This window comes from Passer domesticus, chromosome 5 (assembly GCF_036417665.1).
Source record: "Passer domesticus isolate bPasDom1 chromosome 5, bPasDom1.hap1, whole genome shotgun sequence".
NCBI lineage: Eukaryota > Metazoa > Chordata > Aves > Passeriformes > Passeridae > Passer > Passer domesticus.
Window position 1 is genome coordinate 24,331,474 of NC_087478.1, and position 12,500 is coordinate 24,343,973.

The following is a 12,500-nucleotide window of genomic DNA, read 5'->3' on the forward strand; positions in this document are numbered from 1 at the left end:
ACCATTCTGTGAGATATAACCACAAAAGTGATACTAACTGAAAGTACTTCTACAAAGGTATTCAGATTTTTAAATAATAAAAAATAATGATTGAAAACTGTTCTCACAGTCATATGAGCATAAGAGACACTTAAATCATAGTCTCATAAGTATTAAAATAATTAAATGGAAAATTTATTTGAAAAGACAATTACTCACAATTTACGTTATATAGATAAAATTAAATTTCATCTTATATTGAGCTCATCTATATCTCACTACACTAATCTATTTACTGCTAAGTGTTACAGATACTACATACTCTTGTATTTAATCCATTACTTGAAATTAAGAAATAGTAAATAATATCTGTCAATGTGTCTGAAAAGGATTTTAACTTCATCCATATGGTAGAATTCCACTGTATTACGCTAACAATATGGAAAATTTTAGGAAATAGGTCAACTTCATAACTGTTACACATAAAGACAGAAAATTTAGTGGTTCTTTTCACAAGAAACAAACAACATGAGAGATGCTTTAATATACTTCTTTGAAGCACTTTTAATACAGAATCTTTGCACTGAATTACAGCCTTGGCAACTGCAACTCATATAGATGTACTTTGTTGATGAAACCAGGAGTGTGATTCAACAGTAAGGGCCTGACTGCCAGGTGTGTTAAACATGAATGAAACTATGCACCTACAAAAGTGCCCACAAATGTGCATTCACACCCCTACACCAGCCCACTTGATTCTGTGATTAACTTTTACCCGAACTACCATAAGTTCATGAGTTATAAAACCACATGCAGGTAATTTTGTTGTGTCTGCACAGTTAGACATCATTACTGAAAATTATGCCCTTTGATAAACAGTTCTGGAAAATCAAGTTTCCACAATCTCTTAGGTAACCTCTATTAAGTGCTATTTTTTGATTGGAAATCATGTGACTCAAGATGTTATACAACCGCTTCACGTCAAATGATAAGCACAGTTGAAATCTCATCAGAATTACCTGTCTCGCCTTGCATTTAGAACTGAAGACTGTCCATTCACTATGGAATGATGAGTTATTGGTGGTGATGCTTTGGAAGTGGTGGAGGAGGTAGTAGAGGAGGAATTGTTAGTAGTGAGGTCTAGCCCTCCATGTTTAATGCCATTGTCTTCCATACTGTGAACTCCAGTCACTTCTTTCCATAACTGCTGAATCTCAGCAGGACTTAAGCCAGCTATAAAATGAAAGAGAGCCCCACTAATATAACAAAATAAAGAGTTTCATATAATGAGCTCAATATTATTAATGGATTAATGCCAACAATAAAGCTGATGCTGTTTCACCAGCACAATCAACATGTAGTAAAACATAAATTCATAAATCCATAAATGTATAAACATAAAACAAAAGAGAGCTTAAAATTGCCCTCTACTCCACTTGCAGCCTGGACACTTGTAGTTTCCAGGATTCATCCTTGGTCACAAAAGCATGTTGAATGCATTCATACATATGCGTTAGGGTTGTCTGGCTCAAGTTTGCATGAAGTCATGGAAACATACAGTACAATATGCTTCTGCCTGAAGTAGACTTCATAACACAGGCAAGAGAAGGGCTGTGAGCATTCTCTTATCTTGGCACTGAAGATGTAGCTAAGATAGGAAACCATATTTTGAAAGATGAAGAGCTCATCAGAAATATAAACATGTTCTGTCACTGCCAGACCTTCTAAGTTTGACGTATCACTTTTGAAAAATACTAGATTAAATGTGGAAAAGAATATGTAGCCCAGAGCTCTTGTGATTTCAAAGCCAGGTTCTTCAGCCTGACATAGTTTGTTCCAGAGATATCTCAAAATCAGTCTTCTCTATTTCATCTCAACAATTGAAATCAGGTAACATATGGTCAGGGTATCTAGATCTGCTGGAATGCAAAACATTCAAAATGCTGATGCTGTTTGAACCAAAATATTGTGCCTTTTTTTTTTTTTTAATGAAAGAGCTCACATTTCTGGTCCTGAAAAGTACTAGAAGCCATCTGTTCATTCAGGTTAATAATATGCAGTAGAAAAATGTAAAGACTGTTTTTTACTGTTTGGCAAATCTGTTTATTAGATAATGTTTTATTCTGAGAACACATAAACTCAGACTACTGAAGGAGACTCAACAAAAAATTATGAAGAAAGCACAGGAAGTTCTTTAATTCTTTTCAGTTGCTATCTCACCATGAAGTATTCAAAGCCATTAAAAACAGATTAGTAGTTATTTACAGAAATATTAATTTCTGGAGGAAGCAGTAAACAAAGTGGGTGGAGGGGATTTTTTTTTTTTAATTATGAAACCAGCTCATTTTTAGACTACTGCTTTGAGTCTTGATTCTTTACCTTAGATAACAACACCCACTAGCAAACTCAGCTAAGGGAAAAAGTGAAAAAGAGTTGATTGCAAGTCCTAAAACTGGACTTTATACCATATTTGTATAGAAAAACCCTAGGTTTTTAGGAAGCAAGCAAAGAAGCCAGGCTCTAATTTATTGCATTAGAGAGATGGGTAACGGGAGTGATGGTAATACTGGTTGTAATTGTTTAATGAAGGTAAGTAATTACTGCTGAGTTCATGAGGTATGTTGCAGCAACACTGCAAAAACCCCACTTTAGTGTTGTAAGTAACAGCTACCTGCAAATGTATTCACAAATCAAAATGAAATAATGTATTCATTTAGGTGGCATGATATACAAAGTACATTGAAAGTCTTCCTCCTGCTGTTAAAAAAATAAACTAATTCTGTACTGAAACAAAACCAAAACCCAAGAATAAAACCACCTGATAAGGTAGTCAGATACCACGTCTTCTAGTGAGAGGAAATTAATTTGAGATCATCAAACTTTGGGTCCTGTGTGAGCTGAGTAAGAGCTGCCCCAAAGCTGAGTGAATGCAGGAGGGCTGGGAGCAGCTGCAGCAATGGTCTCTGCCATGGCAGGGGGGTCCTGCCCTAGCTCACCTAGGGTTTTTAAAGCAGGAAGAAATTTCTCTCTCGTCTCAGGCTGGTTAACTTTACCACTTCTTCAGAGGACCCTGAAAGGCTGCCTTTTAGGATAAAAGGATTACGGGCAGGCACTTAAAATGTATAAAGTTAATAAGGTGATTTGTAATTAATTGTAAATTATGGCAATTTTGTGGTTTCTGTGTCTAAAAAAGTCCAACTTCTTTCTTTACTAGAGGCTTGTGGAAAGGCTGACAGACATTTCAGTCTGGATGTAAAAGTAGGGTAAGATTTAAAGTTTCATAGGTTGTGACAACCCTTAAAATGCCCTCCCCACAATATATTTAAGGGGAAAGGATCAAAAAGATGATCCAGAGCGGAATAAAAATTACGAACTACAATAAAAAGGTCAAATACTGATTTCCTATGAAATTTACAAACACCAAGAATTTGGGCACTTTAATATTACTTTCATAACTCTTTTAACCTCTGCATACTCTATTTTTATGTTTCAATAAATGTTTAATAAAACTGTCACTTATAAAAAACATTCATTTTTCCTTTTCCAACATGGACCAATCAAGACTTGGTGTTTTGGTGTTTTTTTGTTTGTTTAGCTTGTTTAGGGCTTTTTACTGCTGTGATTTAGAGTTCTTTGCATTTAACTAGCATCAATGCAACAATACATGGAAATAACTCACAGCAAATCACTGGTTTTGGATACAGCATAGTGAAGACCAGGTCACAAAACAGATGCTAAAACACCTATTGCATCTTATTTGTGATACCTGACCATCAAGAAAATATGAGAAATATTCCTGTTCTTTAAAGGCAGAAACTATACTTGAAGAAAATACTGTTTATAAATGCAAACCTCACAGCTGTACTTGTAAGATACATCTTTTCACACTTTGCCAATAATAATTTGCGATTTATGGGACTCATATCACCAATAACTTAAAAACACAAATACCCTGTGCTACTTTCAGTGTTCTGGCCATCCATAGAACTGAGCAAACTGGAGAGATGCATATAAAATATTTGTGCTACACACGTAAATCCTTCTGCATAACTACCTTATATCTCTCATAGCACAGCAGAAGCAGAAAACCATATTTTTACCACATCTAGTGGTTACCTTAATTCAAAAGTGGTTACCTTAATTCAATTCTGAATGTTTAATTTAAAAACGGAAGAAATAAATACTTGTATGTAGTTCATTATTAGGAAAAACCATCAAGGCAAAAGCAAAAAAGAGATTAATTTACTTCAACAATAACAATCCATATATATTTTAACTATAAATTTCTTATTTCTTTATGATCAATCTGTTTTGTTATGAGTTCAGTTGGACTTAATTCTTTGAGTAAAAGAAAGGTCTTAAAACTAAGAACTATTAAAAATGGGTTTTTTTCTCTGTTTTTATATTAACAGAGGAATAATTGTTGCATTAAATAATGAATATCAATGCAATTGGGTAGGAGTGCTGAGGGAAATCTAAGGGGATAGCTTAATGTGAAAGAAAACCTGAGGAATTCCTCTAGCAACAGATGGCACAATAGGAGACTGCAAAAGGTAAAGCAGTTAAGAGGGAAGCTGAGTTTCAGGCTTTTTTTTACTCTGGTCCAAGCCAATCCTACAAAAAGAAACAAGCATTACCAGTCTCTAATCTCCAGGTTTATGAATCAGCTTGTCTCCCCACCGCTATTCTATTTGGTGTAGTAGGAGTCGTTTTTGTTGTAGCTTTCATGACTTTAGATATGCTTGTGGCATAGCTTTTTTACACAATGAAATTAAAACATTTATTTGTAATCTCTGATATTCTCATTGTTTTGGTTTATTTTTTGTTTGTTTTGGTTTGGGGTTTTGGGGTTTTTTTAGAACATGGTCTATATGCTGTGTACTCTGCTTTTGCTTATCTGATTTCTGAGGCTTTGATTTCGTAATAGTTATCTGGTGGAGGAACAAGTTAACATGCATAATGACCAATCAGAAATAATATTACCTGTCATGAATGTAGTCTAAATAATGCTCATTTCAGGACTGGGGTATCAGAGATCAGTTTATTGTATAATGTTTATGACAGACAGTTCAACTCTCTGTGGTAAAGCAAACAGAAACACATACCTCACTCTATAGACAGAGTCCCCTGGATGGGAAGATTTTTGACCTTATCTTAAAACATAAGCATCATTTATCTCCACGCTAATTTATGTTTCAAAAGTGTGTGCCCTATTTTCTTTCAAGTAGTAGAGTTTGAGCTCATTTTCATCATTGAGAAATCCTGATCAAAGTGACAAAAGGAATTTTTTTTTCAAAAAGTCTTTACACTTATTTGTCAGTCTAAGTTCATTGCTATTGAAAACATGCCTTCAAAACTTGTTGTTCTATTTAACCTATTTAATACAAAGGAATAGAAAAGAAAATGAATCCTGAAGGCTTGTCCCTAAATTCACTTGTCATAAACTGATAATTCAAAGTGTGTTTCAATGCCACAGACTTTATTTTCTTAGAAGAACAAGAAAAGAAAGTGAGCTTTTGAATGGCTTTAATATCACTGTCAGATATATTTTATACCTGTTTGTTTATATTAAATGAAATAACATTCCACTAAAACAGATTTCAGTGATTCCTCAGAGAAAAGCAGTGATGCTTGAATTGTGCTGCTATTAGAAATTGTTTTCAGCACATAAGCTCAATAAATTTGCACCTCCCATCTAGGAAACAACACTAAAAAGCTGCCTTTATTTTTCCAAAAGTATATGCTGCAAAATTTATCAGTGTACAGAAAATTTGGTAATATGAATAATAAAGTTTCAATTACAAAGTATGCTTAAGTGTCATAACAAGAAACTTCTGAAGTTCAGATGCAAATGGAATGGTTAAAAAATTGAGGATTTAGAAATTTCTCCACTCATATTATACTGAAATACCTTGTGGCAGAGACTGGACAGGAAGAGCAGACTGGCCAGGTGGGATGGAAATGAGTCCCTGACGCTGAAGGTTCAGCAGATGCTGCTGCTGCTGAAGTTGTTGCATCTGGAGGAGCTGCTGCTGGAAGACAAGCTGCTGGGCTGCCAACTGCTGCTGCTGCTGCTGCTGCTACAAAGAGAATGGGGGGGAAAAAAAGAAAAAGCAAATGCAGCAAAAAGTAAAATGCGCAGTGAAGGCTAGAAAGCCAAAACCATAAAATCAACTTCTTTCTTTTTAAACTCAGTTATTAAATAATAATGCTATTTGTAGAATACTCAGGCAGTAAAAGTGTTTGAAATTTTCTATTATATTCATTTAAGCTATTAGGTTTTAGGGAAAATGGCAAGATACACTTAACGACACACTAAAGAAAAGGGTCAAGAAAAAGTCTATAACAGCTGTTTCAAATAAAAAAAAAGCTCAGCTCATGGCAGATGATAACAAATTTATCTATGCTAAATGTATAACTTTTTACAGCAGCCTGTGATTTGAAGGCACTCTTGTTTTTCCAATTGACTAAGTTTGGTCTGCAGTGGCCCATGAACATGGTCTCCAGTGATCTATTAGTAAACTGGGATGTAGCCTTCCTTTCACCGCCCTGTTAGCTCACTCTCTTTTCATGTTGGAATATATTACAAGGAGCATGGCATTCAAGGCAGCGAAATGCCCTATTACGGAGCAAAAGTACAGGTTCCAATTTTGTGAGGCATTTCAAGACAAACTTGAGTCTACAAAGACTCAGGAGGGTATGAGAAGGCAGTCACACTTCAGAAAAAGACAAGCTGCTGTGGAAGACCTTTCCTTTCTAGTTTGGGGAAAAGAGAAACTTCTGATGCGCTCACTGGAAAACAGACTGCATAATGGAGCAAGTCATGTGGATTGCCCAGAGCCTCCGGAGAAATAAGGGAGCAATTTCTATTCCGTAGTTGATGGCTGTCTGAAATTCTATTCACAAATCCAAACAGAAACAAAGCCTCAGGAGGTCACAACTGCTTCCTCGACGTTTGCATAATGGGCAGCTTGAAGACAACGTCTAGGATACCTGCTGATCAATTTAACTACTTCAACATGTTTTGTTTGTATTCTGTTTATATTTGATGCAGTTTGCTGACAAGTGCAAGCTAGGTCTGAGAAACCCACTTGTCAGGTTGATTTATGAGCACATCAAACTGTAACTTTCTACTCGCCACTTCAAACCTACAGTAGCAGTTCATTAATCAGGGGCCTATGACTTTGAAATCTGTGCTCAATCGCTCTTTTTCAGCCATGGACTAAATTTGCATGCTCTCTGAGCTGTGCCACTGAGTAAAGTAAGGCTCCTTCCCAACACAGATTGCCTGTGAATACAAGATAATCAGTCCAGAGTCCACCACACAGTTTGTTCTTTGCACACTCAGATTCATTAGCGGACATTAGACGACAGCAGGACTAGACTGCTCAAATCCTATGTCTCAGAAAGGGAAGCAGGAGAATTATACCAGCACTGCTATTAAGCCCAGTAAAAATATAAGAACAAATCTTTGATAGCTGCATCCTTGCTATAGGAAAAGATCTGAACTGGTCCTGTCTTTTCCAAGCTTCTGACAGCTCAGACTAGTGTGCATCAGCAAGGGTCTTAGCTCCTACCTCTTTTGCTTGCTTTCCTGGATGCTGTTGCTGTTGTTGTTGTTGCTGCTGCTGCTGCTGTTGTTGCTGTTGCTGCTGCTGCTGTTGTTGCTGCTGTTGCTGCTGTTGCTGCTGTTGCTGCTGCTGTTGCTGCTGCTGCTGCAAAAGCTGAAGATGTAACTGCTCTTGCTGTTTCTTGTAAAACTCTTGTAGTTGTTGCTGAATAAACCATTTTGACTTTAATAAATAAAGGCAAAAGTTTCAAGTATTATAAATCTCCTAAACTCTTCTAGATTGGCATATGGTAGCGTAGCCATTAAGTATCACCTCATAACAAAAAATGTGATTTGAAGAGGCAGATCTACATACATTTTTTTCCAAGGCGGTTCTGAAATTTTCCAATGCAGATTCCAAAATATCCTAAACAAAAGGGTATAGAAAATCTGTATTCTAAAGGGAATGCAAGAGCCAAATTAACTCCTCAAATAACTATACCTAAGTTCCTTACACCTCCTATATAACAAATCTGAAGCTGCACTCATCCACTCGCAAGAAACCTACAAGCCAACTAAGGCCAAACAAAACTGTCTGCTTCTGAGGGGAAAAAAGTAATTAATCTGTCAATCTGCTTAGCAGGATGCTGGACTCACAACTGAAGGTGAATTGCCTGTAACAATCATGGTACTGGATATTAAAAAGTTTAAACATACAGTTCAGTGACTGAGCTATGACTATGACAAACAGACATGTCGTTTTCTGTATGACAATTAAGCATGCACCCAAAAATCCACTCTGTGTTACACCAAGGCACTGATCACTGACACTACCATTACTGTATGAATAATAAGTTCACCTATTTTGCAATTAGCTGACAGATTTTGTGCTAAGGAAACAGCAACCTTCTCCTCCTTTTTAGCCTTGTCTGGGACAAATTTTTTGTATCTAAAAAAAACAAAATAGAAAACCTTTTCCCTTGATAAAACAAGCTGTTAAGCTGAAATTTCATAAACTGCATACCATTTATGTTACTAAAGGGAGCACTACAGTGTTATGAATTTTAAAGCAACAATTATCTACAACTCTATTTGCACTTCCTTTGGCAGGTCTACAATTAAAATGTGCCTAAGTGCTTGAAAATTTAAACATCAATTTGTTTGGTATTTGTAATGCATCTGCCACTGCTGCTGTTGCTGGTTTTAACATAATATTGAATGTTTCAAAGTGTGATTTCACACTTCTGCAATTAAAAAAAAATAAATTTGGAAACGGAGAAGTTTCATGTTTGTTTTCATTCTTTTTGGTGTAAAGTGCAGTGAAATATTACAAAATAATACCAATAAAATCTGTTTGACATTTGTGTGAATGCCCTGTGCTAAAGTCCAAAGCAGGTAACACACATTACCTGCTGCAACATAACTGCTTGCTGTTGCTGGAGAAGTGCCTGAAGCTGCTGCGGAGACAACACTTGCTGCTGGAGAATCTGCTGCATTTGCTGAGGGGTGATCACCTGGGGAGTCATCATGGCCACTGACACAGGCACCTGCACAGGGAAAGAAAGATATCATCGTCAAACACGTTTTACTTTGCCTGCACCACAGCAATACATCTTTTTTATTTTGTACCAAAGATGGACCATAATTCTTTACATAGTATTTATCACTGTAAAGTTCCAGTTCCAGTCAGAATCTGTTATTTTAAGGCCACAGTACTGTGGCACTCTATTTCCAGAGGCATCAGTTTCGATCAGACTCAAGCTTTATGTTTCGCATCTCTTATATATTCCTGCAAGAAATTTAAGCATGGGCTAGTACAAATGTGTATTTAAAAATAAATGATCACATGGCAGGGCTCTCAACACTTCATAATCAATCATCTTATCAAGTGTCATAATGTTACGAATAGAAAAATCTATTGAGACTGTTTCAAAGGATATGATTAAAGCAGACGGCAAAATAAGTATCTTTAAGCAGCAAATGTTTTCCACAATAAAGAAACTTAGTCTAAAATTGTTTTGCATAATAAATCACTTCAGTAGAAGAAAAAAATTCTTGCTCAGCTAGTCTTTTAAGAAGGTCTGATTTCTACAGGAATAAAAACATCATGGACATATCAGAGTACAAAGCAAAGACTGCCAGCTCAGTCACCTGGTCTCTGCAGACAGAATCGTGTCCTCAGCATTCCTAACTGAAAAGTGAAAGTTGGAAACCTTGGCATTAGATTATTAGTTTTTTCACTTAAAAAAATGAATTTTTTGTGTAGATGCTGTTTTGGACACAGCTTTATTTTATTTTCTACTTGTTATACAGTAAGATCACGTGTTTGCAAATGCATAAACAGCCAAACACCCACCCCAGGAATATACATGTGAGTGGGAAAGACACAACAAGTATGTTTGATTGTGTATGTAGGAGAGAAAATTCCTATGGAAGAGCCTATGGCAGGCACACAATGTGAGACCATTGCTCCAGCTACCCAGTATACAGTCAAACAGCTGTCAGCAAGCCAGGCCTTCCACCCATGGAAAAGCAGCCACTCGCTTGTGTAGCAAAATTCAAATGTTTTTTCTGTATATAACAGCAAGTTGGCATATAAATACTGCTTTGTGAGATGTTGTGGGACATTGCAGTCTGTAAATAAGCAAAAATAATATTAATAAATTCAGTCATGAGCCAATTTTAGGAGGAAAAACTCTTCTAATGTTTCTATTACTTGAATCTATCCCAAAAGACTTTATATAAATGAAACAGAGGATAAAAGAAACACAAGTCTGCTGAAATTTACTTTTAAAAGAAATTACCTCAGATAATATTACACAGAATACCACTTTTCACACAATTCATCACAGCATAAACTATGGTCCTAAAACACTTACTAATTAAGAGTCTAAAAGTAAACATACCAGCCTTTAATAAAAAGTCTGATAATCTTTTGGCAAACATCAAATGATTTTAACAATAAAAATTTGGAATGTTTTACTTTAACATACAAATGGAAAAGACAAACCAGATTTCCACTCAGAAACTTATGGGGAGGAATTTAAGCTCATCTATCCCTGTACTCCTTCCATTATCAACAGAATAAAGAAATCCTGAGCGAAGCATATCTGATTTAATTTAGGGATTTATTTTACCATGGAACTAAGGCCACACTGTGAATGTGTGGTCCGTCTCTCTCCATGGAGTGCAGACTCACTTTGAGTAGACACCTAAATGTCAGATGATTAATTTTGGTAGTTACACTTTGTAACATCTAGTTTTGTAGCACTGGAAACACCACATATCTATACAATAATGTTTTATTTTAAGTTTAGCAAGTACTAAAGGTGAGACAAACAGGTTTTTACAACTTTGGGATGCACAAGCAAAGAATAAAATTCACTGACTAGAGTCACTATTCAATTTCCTAGGAAGACACCAAGAATTTCCTCTGTTTACTTCAGATCTGCATTTGTCTTGTAACAATTTTATCTCAGTGATGCTATTCAACTACCACAGGTCACACAGATATGAGAAGGCAGAGAGGAAGATGGATGCTTTCACAATTAAACTATTACCTTTAACCTTTAAACCCTGCAAGAACTTTACTAACACTTACATGCTTACTATTATAATATGTCGCAAAATATGAATATTTTGATCTGAACTGAGTGAAAATCTATCTAACTCTGTAACTGGCACCGATTTGTTTATACTCTGCAAAAGACTCCAGCCTGTAAGGTGTTTAACAAGACTCACAGTACCACAAGAGTCCCCTATTCCTCAGTATGAAATACAGATTCCCCTCTACCAGGCATATTTTTGTTAGTTTTTGTAGTATCTGCTCTGAATTTCCTTAACTGTGTACATGCTGTCATACATGGAGACACACCTGCTTTGCAATATATTCTAATGCCTTTTCTGACAAAATTTGTTTTTCCTGTAATTTTCAACAGTTCAACTGTAAAAGCTAGAGAACTAATGTACCTGTTTTTCAGGATGATAGACAGAAGCATGAAAAAACTTGGCAGTCAAGACCATTATTAAAAATACAGATTTATGTAGATAATATTGCCTTTATAAGAATTTTATTGAGTGATATATATGTGTGCATCATACCTGATACATATATTCTTTCCCAAAGATAAAGTACAAGGCATTTTGAAAACTGCTTGAAATTTACACCAGCAGAACACATTAAGCAAAGAGATTTCTCTAATTGTCATTAGGTAATATAAATTGGTACATTTCACAGCCTTCAGTGATACACCAGACTGTACTTTATTTCTTACTGGCATAGTGCTACTGTGCTATCTGGGCAGGAAGACTATCTGAAACCTGCCATTTTATGGCCAATTACATGCATTCGGTATGTTTCTTTGATTTAATGTCTGTGTTTTCCAAGACTTCTGATCTAATATTACAAAAGTGTAGCAGAGAGGCAATCTCTGACTCTTTTTTCATAGAAATCTCTCAATATATCTAGAATCAGTTCAGGTAGAGTGACTCAGTGAAGAGACAGGATTGTTCCTTTGAGCAGACCACAAACTCCCCAAAATTCTGGGTTAAATCTCTCATGAAAAACTAAAGTGACAAAATGAAACATGATTTATAACTGCAACCTATTTGTTGCTTGGCATCCTCAAAGACACTGAACTCCTAAATGCCATGAAGATGACTGGGTATGCAGCCCTAAAAAACACAATGGGTGGGACAGCCTCTGAAGAACACATAAATCTGTTGGCCCCATGGTGGATCCAGATGGAAGGTCCATCATATTTTGAAGTTTCTCTTGCTTTTGTTGCAGGCTGTCCCCCATTTTTGGATTAGTTTACAAATGTTGCTAAATAAAATTCCAGATATCTAAAGAACATTTTTTTTTTTACATATCGAAATGGCACTTCAAGCAAGAACTGTACATTGCTTTATTTCTGCATGTGAATATACAAATTAGAGAAAAGCTATGCCTTGGAATGAAAACATTGATACT

At 35.9% G+C, this 12,500-nt stretch overlaps 1 protein-coding gene across 18 annotated transcripts in view; it reads right to left on the reverse strand.

Annotated features, from left to right (window-relative positions):
- FOXP2 (forkhead box P2) overlaps positions 1–12,500 on the reverse strand; it is a 402,834-nt gene that overhangs the window by 53,325 nt on the left and 337,009 nt on the right. For 13 of the 18 annotated variants that reach the window (XM_064422343.1, XM_064422345.1, XM_064422344.1 and 10 more), the window contains 4 exons: positions 8,938–9,075; positions 7,557–7,754; positions 5,891–6,059; positions 999–1,212 (listed from right to left, as the gene is read on the reverse strand). In XM_064422343.1, coding sequence (XP_064278413.1) covers positions 999–1,212; positions 5,891–6,059; positions 7,557–7,754; positions 8,938–9,075 — 719 coding nt within the window. Of the gene's footprint in view, positions 1–998; positions 1,213–5,890; positions 6,060–7,556; positions 7,755–7,904; positions 7,956–8,937; positions 9,076–12,500 lie in introns of all 18 variants that reach the window. The other 5 variants (XM_064422362.1, XM_064422357.1, XM_064422356.1 and 2 more) reach the window with 5 other exon arrangements.